The sequence below is a fragment of the Argopecten irradians genome, chromosome 16 (assembly GCF_041381155.1).
Source record: "Argopecten irradians isolate NY chromosome 16, Ai_NY, whole genome shotgun sequence".
Taxonomy (NCBI): domain Eukaryota; kingdom Metazoa; phylum Mollusca; class Bivalvia; order Pectinida; family Pectinidae; genus Argopecten; species Argopecten irradians.
The window spans coordinates 13,924,644-13,941,321 of record NC_091149.1 but is presented as its reverse complement, the minus strand read 5'-3'; the positions used below and the strand labels follow the sequence as shown (position 1 = coordinate 13,941,321).

At 35.6% G+C, this 16,678-nt stretch overlaps 1 protein-coding gene across 1 annotated transcript; it reads left to right on the top strand.

Annotated features, from left to right (window-relative positions):
* The first annotated feature begins 1,782 nt into the window (after positions 1–1,782).
* Positions 1,783–3,714, top strand: LOC138310927 (uncharacterized). Its single transcript, XM_069252256.1, has one exon. The coding sequence runs from the start codon at positions 2,133–2,135 to the stop codon at positions 3,639–3,641; it is 1,509 nt and encodes a 502-aa protein (XP_069108357.1). The 5' UTR covers positions 1,783–2,132; the 3' UTR covers positions 3,642–3,714.
* Positions 3,715–16,678: the final 12,964 nt, after the last annotated feature.

Below are 16,678 nucleotides of genomic sequence, written 5' to 3'. Positions count from 1 at the left end.
AAATAATCGGATACACCGTATTAGAGACACGATTTCATCTTCATAATCTCTAATTATCTACGGCGATCATACATGAATGACCTAAGATTTGCTACCAATAAACCTTAGTACAAACATCAACACATAATGTCAAAAATTACTTCATATACTTTTATCTTCCTGGTATAGTAAAATGTTCTAAAAACATTAATATTTTTATTTCCTGCTTAGCGCTCAGCAAAACAGAAGTGGGACGACTGGTTTGTTCGTTATGATCATTTTTTTGGTTGCTTAATGTTTCAAATTGTACTGTTCAGCTGACTAAATGTAGATAAGCTAAACATGATATACACTAAATGTACATAATGTACGTTAACCCAATCATGCTGCTCTTATCCCACGTAGTAATACAATGTAATAGGGATCTGTATTTTATTCAAATTTGCCTAATCCGTTATCATATTTCAACAATGATCCAGTAAATTGCTTTGTTATTTAGTCTGCTTTATATGGCATCATATTATATGTATAATATGTTTAAATGTCATCTAAAATAAATAAATGTTATAATGGAAATATTTGTACAGTATAACTCGATACAACAAACTTTGTTAGAACGATTTTTGTCGGTATAATGTGGCCGGGTGAGGTATTTTGCTTGGTGTCTTCGGCGGCATGCTTTACTGATATAGCGCTATAAAAAGGGTAAGAGTTCCACTATACAAGAAGACACTTCACTCCAAGAATACGGACCATGTACATCATACACACAACACCGCATACATGGTAGGTCGTCCTTATATGGCCCTAGCTTTTAATAGGACGTTAATTGAATAAAAAAATAAGTTTCAAATCTGACCAGTACAGGTCGTAAGGGTCGTTTGTTAGTGTTTCGGGAGACCGGACCCCGAAAAATATATATAAATAAATTATTTCAAGAAACCTGGGCCTTGATATGCTAATTTTGCGTTGCTGCAACGACACAAAAATGTCATTCCAATAGGGAAAATACTCATCAAACTCCTCTTTTATTCCTAGCATTCTTTTTATCAAATCAAAGTTTACAATCGGTATTTTAATTCATATTCATCTATGTTTTAAAAAGGTCTTTTAGACACAATAATTAGATATATCTTTTGAATCTATTACACGATTTGTGGTTTGACCCTAAATGACCTTAGTTGTCGATGGGCCGTAAAGCTGAAACAAACAAATGCTAAATGGAGTCATTTCTTTCCATAAAAGCGTTATTTGCAAAGTTCCATATTTAACAATTATAAATGGGACGAGGGTCATGGGGGTTTGTTGTTTGTCTATATTTAACGGCCCGCCGACCATGATCATTTAGAGTCGCATGTAATGTCGGGGATGATAAACTCGTAGCTAGTACGTGATATGATTGTCGGGGATGATAAACTCGTAGCTAGTACGTGATATGATTGTCGGGAATGATAAACTCGTAGCTAGTACGTGATATGATTGGAGAAAGTGGCAGATTTTTGGCTGATTATGTAAGTCTTCTCATAGATAGATGTTTTTTGTTCAAAACCATGAAACTTCCGCATTTTCAAAACAAAAAATACTAATATACATTTCATATGCATTAGTTAACTTTCTAAAGACGCAATGTTGAGTTTCAGTTCAAGGTACTTATGCGATACTTCCAAGCAATAGGTCAGGAAATTATATTTAATTCGAATAACACTGACTTTTGATAAACTAAGAGTACCTTAATGTTGCGTTTTTATAACTATAACATTAATTATATTAAATATTATGTGTTGTGGAGAACTTCACAATAACAGGTCAGAAAATTATACTTAATTCAAAAAACTAAATTTTGATGCGATAGTACACTTGACACATGACAATCGTTAATGTCATTTCCAAAGTGTCCGATTACTGATTATTATGGGATGTGCTGACAAAAAACAACAATCAACATCATTATGTAATGTTTTTACATAACATTAAAAAGGCACGATATAACTGCACATATAAATGCCAAAACTCGCTGTTGGTAAGAGTTTTTCAAACGGTATACACTTTCCTTATTATTCCATATACCCTAAGGAAGTATCAACGGATTCAGTTTTAAAACCCTGAAACATTTTGTTATTTTAGGTTTCCATGACAACTAAGCAGATGTCGCCATGGCAGCGGCGATCATCAAGACAGCGGGGGACCAAATTACCTGCACAATATGTTTAGAAATATTCGAGGAACCAAAAGCCCTGCCTTGTCTTCATACTTTCTGTAGAAAATGCATCGATAAATACATCGCCGAGAAATATTCTAGAAATCGGAGAGGAAGGGGCTATAAATGTCCAATATGTCGTCGAAATGTTTCAGTTCCGGAACACCTAAAACATGAACCGGAAGTCTGGGCAGAGGAACTCGAAAATAATCACGTGGTTACGTCCATGATTGATGCCTACCGGACACCAATAGAAACACAGAAAGAACGATGTACGGATCACCCCGAAAAGGACCTGGATTTGTTTTGTGTTGATCACTCAAAACTAATGTGTTCTTTGTGTTCCAAACAACACCGTCATTGCTCTGATGTCATCACTCGGGATGAGGCACGTGCTACTGGATTAATAGCAAGTTCAAAGTCACCAAAGAACAGTATTGAACGGGACATGGGTAATCTATTTGAACAATGTAATGTGATTGAAAATGCAGTAGATAAACATCACGACGCCTTGAGATTTCTTGACAAATCGGAACATCAGCTTCGCAAGGAAATCAAAGCCATGCAAACGAAATTAAGTGAAATTATAATCAAGAACAGCGTTTCTAAAGATCATTCATCATTGGAACGATCTGAAGATACAAATGACGTTGACAATGAACATAATATTGCAGAACAGCAAATCATACTTCCCTACCAGGGGAAACCGTCATGGATCACAGGTATGGCGGTTTTACCATCCGGAAAACTGCTGATAGTGGACTATAGTAATGAAGCTGTGTTGGCTTTTAGTCAATCCCTAAACTTTCTATGTAAAACCGATATCCATCCTGCACCATACGACATAGCAATGTTTACATCTATTGATGATCACGTGATGATGACAATACCAGACAAACAGGAACTCATGACATGCCGCGTTCATGAGAACGGGTTTGTTGAAGTAGGTCGACAGTTGAAAACCAATATTGTGTGCAAGGCTGTTGCATCAGATGAAAACTATGTGGCCATTTGTTCTAATACTGAGCTACAAATTTTCGAAACAGATGGAAACCTTTGGATGCTCATTTTAGATGAATCTTATGAATCAACAAATTTCACATACGTCACGATGACGTCATCAGAACACAAAGTTTTCATCACAGACCAGACACATCCTGAACATCACGTGAAGTGTTTAGATTTTGACGGGGAAACATTATGGCAGTTTGCAGATTTCAGGCTAAAGTTTTGTACTGGGATTTGCGTCACTGGTACACAGGTTTTGGTGACGTCATGGGATTCGAAGATATTTTTTACATTGTCATTCAGTGGTAACAACTTGAACTCGTACGGACGCACTACTGTCACATATCCATGGAAATTGCATGCTTCCTCAAGCAAAAATATTATCTGCATTTCTCAGTACAAAACAGCCATATCTGAAGAGGACAAAAGAACAATCAAAATATTCAAAATGTCATGAGTATTGTAGAAAAAAAAGAACAGAAAAGGTTCGCAAACGAAAAACATACAGATAACAATCGTTTAAATGAGCTTAGGGTGTATTACGCTTTTAAGCTTTGAAGAACTTTTTTGGGTCGTTGGTACTAAATTATTAATCACGTTTTTAAATATTATGGAAACTAGAATTATGTGAGAATGATAGCCACTCTCACTTTCAAGAAGAATTTGCTGAAATACTTGCAATCTATATATATTAGAATGGTTTTACTCTATATTTCTGTACAGAATATTATACAAGATTTATTTTATACATTCATGATGCTAGGGCTTATCTTCATTAATTAACAACTTTATAATTACTAAGTATACACGATATTTATACGCGCTCCATAAACTAATATAAGTATTTGTATTAATCCAGAAATGTTGCTTGTAAGTTAAGGAGAGACTTGGATAGAAATATGTCTGTCCCATGTACGTATCAAGGTAGGCCTAGTGCATTTCGTTTATGTTGCAGTTCATATATTTTGTCATATTTTTCCTCTCTTTTTCTATTTCATAGTGATCAATGTCGTTTTTTCAGTTATATTGTAACATTGCATCAGCTTAATTATGTTTTAAACGTGAAAATGAAGTTTCCGGGTGAAAATGAAAGTAATATGTGTTATTTAAGTCAATAGTGTAATTATGTAGGTCAATATAACAGAGGTCACCTCACTAAAGCCAAAGAGTTACATTTTCATATGAAATGTTAAACACTAAGGAATCTTTACTGTAATATCTATTAGTTAATCATTCTTATGTAATTCTCTTTATCTTGCAATATACTTATGATATGATAATCTCAGTATCGGACCGGAAGTAAGTCGTCTTATGGGCGACAGGATATGGATCCAACATAAACACAATTTTATTAGGCCACTTGACTTTCAGTCAGATTGGTTTAGATATAAATTTAAAAGTGTTGAATATGGACTATGAATACTTTTATGATGCTTTTATTATAAATGATATGATTTTAACATTTACCACATAATTAATGCAAAGTGTCCCCTAATTTCGCTTTTTTATATATCGTATTTTCCTTAAACATTTATCAGAAATCGTCATTTAAACCAGAAATTAGAATTAAATTTAGACTAAGTGTTTTAGGCCAATTCTCCATATATTTATAATTTCATGCTAATCATTAATCTATCTTTGAAGGACTATATGGTATATACATATCGACCAAAGATACCTTCAAAGTTTATATTTCCGTTATGTATAAATTATTTGGTGTGTGAGTGTAAGCAGCTTCTATGCTTAAAAGTTGTTGAGGTTTGAAGTGATTAGTTAACAATTCCGTGTCAGTAATGTCATAACGAACATGTCTGGTTGTTAATTATTGCATTAAAATATACTTCTATTGGTAAGTTTATATAGTAATCGCTGCAAGTGAATATATGTAAATAAAGTAGCTTTTGTAATTTTACAAATGAAATCAGTATTATAACAATAAACAGTACTTATGTTTTTATTTGTTCAATAAACTATAACTCAACTTATTTTTGTTCGTGTTTTTATTTTGCAAATTTTCTATTTTTAAAAATTCCTACGTAAATACAGATTATTGTTGAGAAGTCTGAACTCACAAAATCAAGTCACAGTGAAAATAGGTGTTTATTGTATCGTTATTGGATAGTACTTTCTACTTGTCCTAACATTTTCGTTTAAATTGTGGTAACTATTTAAGTATTGGATATTACTTTCTACTTTTCCTAACATTTTCGTTTAAATCGTGGTAACAATTTAAAGAGGCTCCACCGCCGACAGAACATTACTGATACACAATAATTGATATTCAATCGTGTATATATATGTCGGATAAACACAAAATAATATAAAGTAATTTATTTTGCTTTTAGTGCATGCGCAGTCAGAACATCGCTCTATATAGAACATAGTGGCACTGAATTTTTTCGGGATGCAATTAAATATTTCCAATATTTTTATCTTAAAATCAAATTAGAAGCTCAAACTTTCCAATAGTGGTAATGGTGTAAAATAAGTAACTTATGTTACTGAAGCAAAATACCAAATCGTCTGATCCTGTTTTTGATAGTGAAAAAAATACCATATGTCAGCGGTGGAGCATCTTTAAGAATAAGCGTCTATTACAAAGGAATACCTCAGGTTTTTGTCATTGACTTCATAAACCCTATATTATTTTGAGAATAATGCTTATTTTTTAAATCAGGTACTAGTTACGTAAAAATAACCATTATTTTACTTACTTTAACAAATAACAAACAATTACAATAAAACAAATTGAGTTGTGGCACATCGATATATTCAGTTCGACCAATGACTGTGTCACTTTTAAAATTCCCCGCGAAAACGGGACGCGATAATACGTGGCGTACAGTTCTTTCGGTCAATGGAAAAAGAACATCATATATCTAACCAGTCGAAATAAGTGTAACATATTATATTAAACCATGTGGCAATGTTTGCAACACATGTGAGGGGTGTCTGGGTAATTTAGAAACCCCGTCATCTATGTCAAAACTGGGAAAAGCTGGGATGAGTGTTGGAAGGTATGAACTCCCGGCTGAGTTCCGTCCCGTCCACTTCCCTTCATAACATACAGCAACAGTAAATAAAAAGCCTGAAAAACTTTTTAAAAAACCCAAACAAAACCATACAGCAGTAATGCTATATCTATAATGCCATGCCCATGGGCATTGTATGTCTGACATACATTTTTTGTCTGTCAAAATGCATGATATATGTACACGTATATATTACAGAACTGCACTTTTGACAAACTACAGGTAAGCACAGGCAAAATTTAGTATGAATTGACTATATTAGATTTTCCATTGTTCTCCTATACCACCGCTTTTCTTCGTTCACTAAAACATGGACAATATATAGAGAACACGCCATTCGAGATGTATAGAACAACCAGTTTCCAACGAGGAACTAGACGTTATACTTTTAGATAATTGATGAATTTATCACCAGTATCTCGTATGAATATTAATCAGCGTCAATGACCTTGTACATACATCAACGTCGATGACCTTTTACCTACTAACTTACTAACTAAATATATGGCCCCATTGTCTAAAAATAACCTTCATTTTCATGTTTCGTGACTTCGTGAGAAAGATGCTCAAAACAAAACTATTTACATTAATCATTTTTCTATTGCATATAAAGCAATGGTAATAGTATGGCATTCCTGAACATTCCTAAAGAAAGCCCTCCGGTTGTAGCCCCGACCAGCGAATCATTTTGTTGTTTATTACCGTTACAATGCTTGAACACATCTTTTGTTTGATGTCAAATACATATTTAATTGGATCTAATAAAAACTCTTTATTGTTATATTGAAATCCGTCAACTTATGACGCAAAATCTTATCGAAGCTTGAACTAGAAGTAGTCCGAACCTGTACTGCGTTTGTATCCATACTTCATTGCGATTACGTTAATTTGAACGCAACTCCCCTCCCATTGACTATATAGGGGCATATATAAATATATACATATGTATATATATATTATATTAAATTCCATTGAACAATACATTAGCATATAATCAACTTACGTGAAGAATATAATGAATGAGCTAGGATTGATCATTCTTTTCAGGAAACAGCATTTATGATGGGTGAACAGTTGGTAATGTTGTTATAATGATGGGTCGTTGCTAATAATGCAAATGTTGAAAAGGTGGTGTTCAAGGTAATGTTAAAGATCCCAGAGAAACTGCCTAAATCCCAATTTTCTTGAAACTTTGCATATCGAAAGTATACTAGTTGACCTTTTAAAATGATACTTTTTCCTTTCAGGATTTTAAAAACACAGAAAGGGCCTGAATTCTTCGTATTCATTTTCATTTAAACTGCCTGCACAGACATGTCAAACCACGTTAGCCTTTGTTAAACATTCTACATTTTTTTTCATAAATCAGTTGAGTAGATCGTATACTTTATATTTATTATAAAGTCATCTCTTTTAGATTTTTAGGTCACCTGACCATATGTCATGGTGATCTATTTCGATAGTCTTTTGTTCGTCGCCGTCCGTCGTGCGTCGTCCGTTAGCATTCGCTTGTGAACGCGATAACTTGAGTAAATATAAACCGAGCGTAATGAAACTTTGTATGTAGACTAACATTGGGAAGGTCTCGGAAGTGTTTGAAAGTCAGTGTGATTCAACTGTAAATTACGGAGTTATTGCCCTTTGCACTAATAATTATTGTTGGACGTTGTGAACACGATAACTTGAGTAAATATTATCCGAGCTAAATGAAACTTTGTATGTACAATAACATTGGAAAGATCTCGGACGAGTTCGAAAATCAGCGTGATTTGACTGTTATTTATGTAATTATTGCCCTTTGCACTAATAATTATAATTAGACCTTGTGAATACGATAACTTGAGTAAATATGAACCCAGCTTAATTTAAACTTTGCAAGTAGACTAACATTAGAAAGATCTCGGACGGGTTGAAAAATCACTTGATTCGATTCTAACTTTATTACAGAGTTATTGCCCTTTGCGATAATAATTATTGAACCTTGTTAACACGATACTGTGAGTTAATATGCACCACTCGTAGTGAAACTTTGTATGTAGACCTATTTGATCTATGTTCCTATTTCATGAACAAAAGACACCAGTTGGCTAGTAAATGATATAACTATTTTTTATCGAATATCAGGTGACTGTTAAGGCCCATGGGCCTCTTGTTAATAGAAAATTTCGTTTATTTTTGGATAAAAATGAAATATTGTTTTTGTAATCTGATTTCACACTGTTACGGGTTTTGTCCACAATTTTACCCCGCATTAAGAACACTCTCATAATATTTTCTGTCAATGTTGAAATAGGTTATGAAAGTAAAATTCGGGAAAATGAGTGACTTAGAAACAGAGAGCGCAGGTAGCAACGGACTACTTCTTTGTTAGTATATCTAGCTATATATTTCTAGTTTATGATTCCAGAGTCCGTTAGTGAACATTATTGTATAGTAATAATTTTAGATGCTTAAGGCCAGGTACTACTGGTGTTTAAGAAGATTTGCAAATGAATAGCACCCAAAATTGGCCGATATTCGCTGAACATGCGCAATATTCGTAAATAGTACTTGTATCTGTCGCCTAAAGGTCCGTTCCCACTGGCGTTTAGGATTATTTACGAATGCATTATGCACAAAATTTGCTGATATTCGCTAAACATCCGCAATATTCGTGAATCGTACTTGTAATGGTGTTTTAATATTCGCACATGTTTGCAATTATCCGCATTGGCGGTTTTTGCCGTTCCAAGGATTTTTAAACTGCACAATATCGGATAATATCCGCATTGCATACGCAATACACACTCAATACATATTCAGTTCATGCGTTTTACATACGCTTGTATCCGATGATATCCGCAAATGATTTAGGACAGTGTAAAAAACGGATATATAGAGTGCATATCACGTATATATTAAGAACTAGACTTATGTATAGCGAATGTATAAAGATTGGACACGAATAAAGGGTTTGTATTACGTCTGTTTTGAATTTGATATCCGAACAATTTGCGAATAACTACCAAACATTGCACGTCAATCCAAATTGCTATATAAATATTGTAAAGATAGTATATTATTAGTTATTGTCAGTCCAGTTGATGAGAAGGATCTATGCAGTTATAAACCCCAAAGAACGTTATGGGCAGTTGCTGTCATTCAACAGCACACAACAATCAACTTATACAGTTCCATCAATTGCTACAAGAAGACGAGCAAGAACGCAAAGAGTTGTCTTGATGAGGCCATGAATTGGTAGAAGGATGGATCATAGCATGTACAGTAATTGATGGTAGAGCTTCGTAATGAGGATCCACGTGCCTTTCACAATTTCTGTCCATATTCTTGAACATTCTATGCCTCCTTCTCCACAGCAGCTTATTTTGCTCAAGCCACTCGAAGATTTCGTCTTTAGGTGTCAGAGACGTAATTCACACAAAATCTGTTCCCTTTTCTCTAAGAATCAAAATCCAATAAGAACCTTATGACTAGTAGCTTTCTGAAGGCATTTTCCTCTGTTTCCCCTATTGGGCCCAACCCCTCAGGCCCCAGGGGGGTCAGAGTCACCATTTAAACAAAATCTTTTTCCCTTCCCCTGAGAATGTTTCTGGTCACATTTGGTTAAAATCTGTTGAAAACATTTTAAGAAATAGCGTTTTAAAGAATTACCAAAATTTCCCCTTTTAGGCCCCGCCCCTAAGGCCCCAGGGGGTCAGAGTCACCCTTTATACAAAATTTGTTCCCCTTCCCCTAAGGTTGTTTCTGCTCAAATTTTGTTAAAATCCATTAAGATTCTTACGACTAGTAGCGATGTAAAGAAAAAGTTTACGCACAGCGCACGGCACAGAATGACGGATGGTGCACGATGACAATAGTTCATCTTGACCCTTCGGGTCAGATGACCTAAAAATAAACAAACCAACAAACAAATGTGCGTTGGCCGACGTTAACCTAGTATTGGCAATTGAAACATAATATTTCAATACTTTCAATAAGTCCATTTTGGATAGAAACTGTAATATTCGTATTATAAAACAATTTGCCCACCTTCGAGTCGTCATGTTACCATCGGTCTACGCCCTCGGGTGACATAACAACGCTCAGGTGGACAAAGTGTCATATCGCTGAAGCATGTCGCTGAAAACACAACTAACCACATCCCATCAGTTCACATTATGTTGACAACCTGCAAAACCAGTCATAACACTCACATACTGCTTAACAGGAGCAGAGACTACCACTTTAGTATACTATGGCGTATTTCGGACACAGAACATAGACTTTTCCTTTATTGGCCAAGGGTAACAGAAAAGAGAAAGATAGGAATATACTGCAATCTCTCAAAATAGGTACCATACACTTCAGACACGGGACATACCACGTGCATTGGCCCTGCAGGTAGGGCGTTAGAATTGTACCTGCTGCCCCTATTGCATGATCGTAAAAGGCGACTAAATTTAGGATCTTATCTTTTCACTTCTTCCTAACCGACTTTATCTTTCCTAATGCCTCCCTTGGCACCGCCTCACATTTGGCCTAGAGTTGAGCGATCGCCCCTGTGAGGAAGGCTCTGGGTTCTGTCCCCTGGCCGAGACACACCAAAGTCTATAAAAGTGGTAGTTTCTGCTCCCGCTTAGCGCTCAGCATACAGGGAGTGGGACGACTGGTTCGCCCGTTGTCAGTATAATGTGACCGGGTGGGGTGTGTTGTTTGGTGTCTTCGGCGGCATGCTTCAGTGATATAGCACTATAAAAAGGGCAAAAGTTCCACTATACAAGAAGACACTACATGAATATACCGCAGTCTCCCAAAACACGCACCTCGCACAACATACACGCAACACACAGCATACATGGGAGGTCGTCCTAACATGACCCTGGCTGTTAATAGGACGTTAATTAATCAAACAAACAAACAAAATACCACGTGCATGGGACAGCAGGTATTTTAATGCCCTACCTGCAGGGCCAAGTACATGGTCGATGGTTCAGCAACGTATTGTCTTAAGAGATATATTCTTAGAACTAACTAGATAAGAAACCAAGAAAGATGCTCCATCGCTAACAAATGGTGTTTTTACTCTATTGAAAACAAGGCCAGTGGAATAAAGATGTTCTGTCAGCAATTACAAAACTTACTTACTTTACACTATTACAACCATGAACAAGTTTGAACTTCCAATGTTAAAATGATTGATTACATCCCGATAAAATTCCGTAACACTATGTCCTATATGGTATGACGTACTGGCTGCGCATGCACTAAAAGCAAAATAAATTATTTTGTATTATCATTTGTGTTAAATAGACATACATGTATATATATACGATTAAACAGTTGTTCAGATTGTTGAGTATCGTTTATGTCGTCGGTGGAGCATCAAGGATTTCAAGGATGAAAAAACAAACATACAAAATAAACAAGAGGCCCAAAGGGCCTTAACGGTCATCTGACTACCTTGGCAATAGTTAAATTAATTATATATGGTGTCACTTTGTCAGGACCATGTCAGGATCATTTTCAATTTCTTTCAACAAATTTTATTTCAAACAAGAGGCCCAAGGGCCTTAACATATAGGAAATTAATTAGATATAGTGTCATTGTAGCCATCTTCGATTTTGGATTGACCCAAAAAATAACAACACTTTGTCCCGAACATGTCGGGATCATTTCATGCAAGTTTCAGCCAAATCGCATCAGTAGAACTTGAGAAGTTCAAAATGTGTTTTCAAGATGGCGGCTGCAGCGGCCATCTTGGATTTCGGATCGACCTAAAAAAATAACACTTTGTCGGGACCATGTCAGGATTATTTCATGCAAGTTTCAGCCAAATCGCACCGGTAGAACTTGAGAAGAAGTTCAAAATGTGTTTTCAAGATAGCGGCTGTGGCGGCCATCTTGGATTTCGGATCGACCCAAAAAATAACAACACTTTGTCGGGACCATGTCAGGATCATTTCATGCATTTTTTGTTTGTTTGTTTGATTTATTAACGTCCTATTAACAGCTATGGTCATGTAAGGACGGCCTCCCATGTATGCCGTATGTTGCGTGTATGTTGTGCGAGGTGAGTGTACTATAGGAGACTGCGGTATGTTCGTGTTGTGTCTTCTTGTATAGTGGAACTATTGCCCATTTTATAAGTTTCAGCCAAATCGCACCCGTAGAACTTGAGAAGAAGTTCAAAATGTGTTTTCAAGATGGCGGCTGTGGCAGCCATCTTGGATTTCGAATCGACCCGAAAAATAACAACACTTTGTCGAGACCATGTCAGGATCATTTCATGCAAGTTTCAGCCAAATCGCACTGGTAGAACTTGAGAAGAAGTTCAAAATGTGTTTTCAAGATGGCGGCTGTGGCGGCCATCTTGGATTTCGAATCGACCTGAAAAATAACAACACTTTGTCGGGACCATGTCAGGATCATTTCATGCAAGTTTCAGCCAAATCGCACTGGTAGAACTTGAGAAAAAGTTCAAAATGTGTTTTCAAGATGGCGGCTGTGGCGGCCATCTTGGATTTCGGATCGACCCGAAAAATAACAACACTTTGTCAGGACCATGTCAGGATCATTTCATGCAAGTTTCAGCCAAATCGCACTGGTAGAACTTGAGAAGAAGTTCAAAATGTGTTTTCAAGATGGCGGCTGTGGCGGCCATCCTGGATTTCGGATCGACCCAAAAAAAAACAACACTTTGTCGGGACCATGTCAGGATCATTTCATGCAAGTTTCAGCCAAATCACACTGGTAGAACTTGAGAAGAAGTTCAAAATGTGTTTTCAAGATGGCGGCTGTGGCGGTCATCTTGGATTTCGGATCGACCCGAAAAATAACAACACTTTGTCGGGACCATGTCAGGATCATTTCATGCAAGTTTCAGCCAAATCGCACCGGTAGAACTTGAGAAGAAGTTCAAAATGTGTTTTTAAGATGGCGGCTGTGGCGGCCATCTTGGATTTCGAATCGACCTGAAAAATAACAACACTTTGTCGGGACCATGTCAGGATCATTTCATGCAAGTTTCAGCCAAATCGCACTGGTAGAACTTGAGAAGAAGTTCAAAATGTGTTTTCAAGATGGCGGCTGTGACGGCCATCTTGGATTTCGGATCGACCCAAAAAATAACAACACTTTGTCGGGACCATGTCAGGATCATTTCATGCAAGTTTTCAGCCAAATCGCACTGGTAGAACTTAAAAAGAAGTTCAAAATGTGTTTTCAAGATGGCGGCTGTGGCGGCCATCTTGGATTTCGGATCGACCCGAAAAATAACAACACTTTGTCGGGACCATGTCAGGATCATTTCATGTAAGTTTCAGCTAAATGGCACTGGTAGAACTTGAGAAGAAGTTGAAAATGTGAAAAGTTAACGCACGGCGGACGGCGGACGACGACGGACGAAACATGATGACTATAGGTCATCCTGACCCTTCGGGTCAGATGACCTAAAAACAGCGAAAGCGAAAAAATAAAATCTATAATCTAAGTATTCTACTTTGGGGGGGGGGGAGAGAACGTATTGGAAACAAACTTTTATAAAGGAGCATATTCGATAAATGTTTGACATCTTATTAATAATCAATAATACATCCAATTAATCCAATAGTTGCTGTCCGAAGCAATAAGGATGTCCGTTAATTCCTTACAAAAAGTAAAAAAATAAGTTTGCGAATGTAAAACCCAATAGAGACAATTGATATTTTGTGTCATAGATATCTTCCAGTTAGCTAAAATCATCATGTCTTTTCATTCGTTTTAGGTCATCTGACCCGAAGGGTCAGGATGAACTATTATCATCATGCACCGTCCGTCGCCGTGCGCCAGGCGCCGTCCGGCGTGCGTGAAATTTTCATTCAAATGACTTTTTCTTAATAACCGAAAGGTACAGGGTACTGATATTTGGCCTGTAGCATGCTGTGATGAAGGGCTACCAAGTTTGTTCAAATGAATATCCTTGACCTTCATTCAAGTTCACAGGGGTCAAAAAAGTTAAAATCTTTAAACGACGTGTAAAAAAGTAAGAGGCTAGAGACCTGATATTGGGCATGTAACATGCATGGATGAAGGGCTATTAAGTTTGTTTAGTGAATGTCATTGGCCTTCAATCTCATAGGGGTCAAATAGGCTTAGATTTTAATTGGCCGCCATTAAATAACTTAGAGTCGTAGAGAATGGATATCGGACTTGTAGCATGGTGGGGATCAAGGAACTTTCATTCATGGTGTTGTATTGCCAGATGACCGTTAAGGCCCATGGGCCTCTTGTTGTGTATATTAAGTCAACAGTCAAATGGTTCAAAAGAAACACACACAAAAAACATTAGCTCATTGAATATTTAACAGTTACATAATTTGTTACTTAAGTTAACATATTAATATTAATAAAGCGAGTCTTTCAACTATAAAACAAATCCATTAGGTGATTTATTACATTCTATAGATGTCAAAAACGGAATAATTAATCTCTAGACATGATATAGGGTTCCATTCCCAAAGATGTCGACGCGGATTAGAATGGCTATGATAATAATTTAACATGTATACTAACATTGCAATATTATACAAAACAAAATACCAAAATTAAGTATAAACATAAATTCACATAATAATTTTGTAAATTTTAGTATAATTTGTCTTTTTTAACATACATCATTATGAACTCAACGTGCATGCTTGCAAATGTCACCAATGGAATAAAATACAAAAGTATTAATTTTATTTTTTGATTAATATCGTTGATGTTCGACTTACTTTCATATTGTTTTATAAGGTCAAAACATTATTTACTGTAAAATAATAAAATATTGATGATGTCTACCATGAATAACTAAATGTATTGTGAAAATTTTATGTTTAAATGTATTAATTGTTCTTTGATGTAAGAATCAAAATTATAACTTTTGAGCAAAAATGGTAAAAATGTACTTGAAAATAAAAAATTATGTATACATGTATTTCTTTGTAAATTAATCGCATGCTCATTTGAATAGGACCATTATCAATTTAAGAAGATGTATGATGAATTTAAATCAGGTAATCCCTCAATGAAATTCGATTTCTATATTAAATATGTGACGTGAAGCCTCGTTCTGGATGATGATCAAATTCTCTAAAAATAATATGCAAATAGAAATAGATTGTGAAATCTGTGTATATAAGACGCCGACATTCACTGCTTTGTCAGACAGCTGAGAGGCGGAAGGCCAACAACATCCTACACACAATACTCCGTTGGCTGTCGTCTAACAGGAGCTAATGGTTTTATACAGGTTTGTTTTGGAAATATCCAAAGGCCAAAACACAGTTTCGCCATTCCGAACAGGCGTCCGATGGTAATTTGGCTTTAAAACACAAAAGAAAACTATCATGACGTCACCAGTACAACAAAAGTCAAATGGCCATTATGACATTTGTATAATATAAGTTAGTATGTTCTGAAAATATGAATATACATGAAATATAATTAAAACATATTCAAAAGAAAATGAAAAAAATCATAGTACATATAATCGCTATCAACGTTAAATTAAAAAAAAATCGATCTGGCTAGAGCTAAAACAAACGATGAATTACACAAAGACACAGAGAGTACCAAATAGTAATTATCCTTAAAATTATGAACATGTAAAAATCACGATTCAATACAGATTTATGGGGGTATGCTAATTGCTTTTTTTAGAGGTGAATAATTTAAATTGTGTAGATCACACGTTTAAAAGCGTGTTATTTACAGTGCAACTGTACAAAAGTAATTCAGAATCGTTCAACCTCATTTCTTTAGATATTTTTCTTGTGTTTAAGTGGAGTTAACAATATGTGGCAACATGTCGGGACACATTCTATTCATTTATCAATATTCAATTTGAGATATTGTAAATTGATTTTCAGTTCCTAATTAATGAGAATATTATGAGGTTGAGACCATTAGTAGGAAAAGACATACGTTGATTAAAATGTAGTCAAACGTCTCATAATATACACTACTAACATACATTGACAATAACCGACACAATTATTATTAAAAAGATTCATAGTGGTTGAATAGACAAAGAGAGAGAGGGAGTGGAGAGAGAGTTTTCTCGTGTTAACCGAAGTGATGAAAGTGTGATACTTTCTCATGTTATGGATAATAAACACGGTGTTTAATTTTCTGCTCTTCTTTTCAGCATTTTTATTATTCACTTTTGTTATTTTGCTGTTCTTCTATTCCGTCTTTGCATATTATAGAATTGGCTCTCTTCCGATAGGCACCCATTGTGACGTCATTATTTCCTGATCGCAATTAAAGTTGTTTTCTCTGAAACTTATGCCATCATAATCGAACCCCACAAGTGCAGATAATCTATAATATGCAAATACGGAATACTTTTCTAAATAACAATCAGCCTGTCAAATTAAAATATTTAAGCAATGGTTATCATTATACATTCCATATACTTTCAGGCGACGGTGAATTCGATTGTCACAAACAGGCGTCACT

What these genes read in the sequence shown, in the direction of transcription:
- LOC138310927 (XM_069252256.1), top strand. Translation starts at nt 2,133, where the DNA reads ATGGCAGCGGCGATCATCAAGACAGCGGGGGACCAAATTACCTGCACA.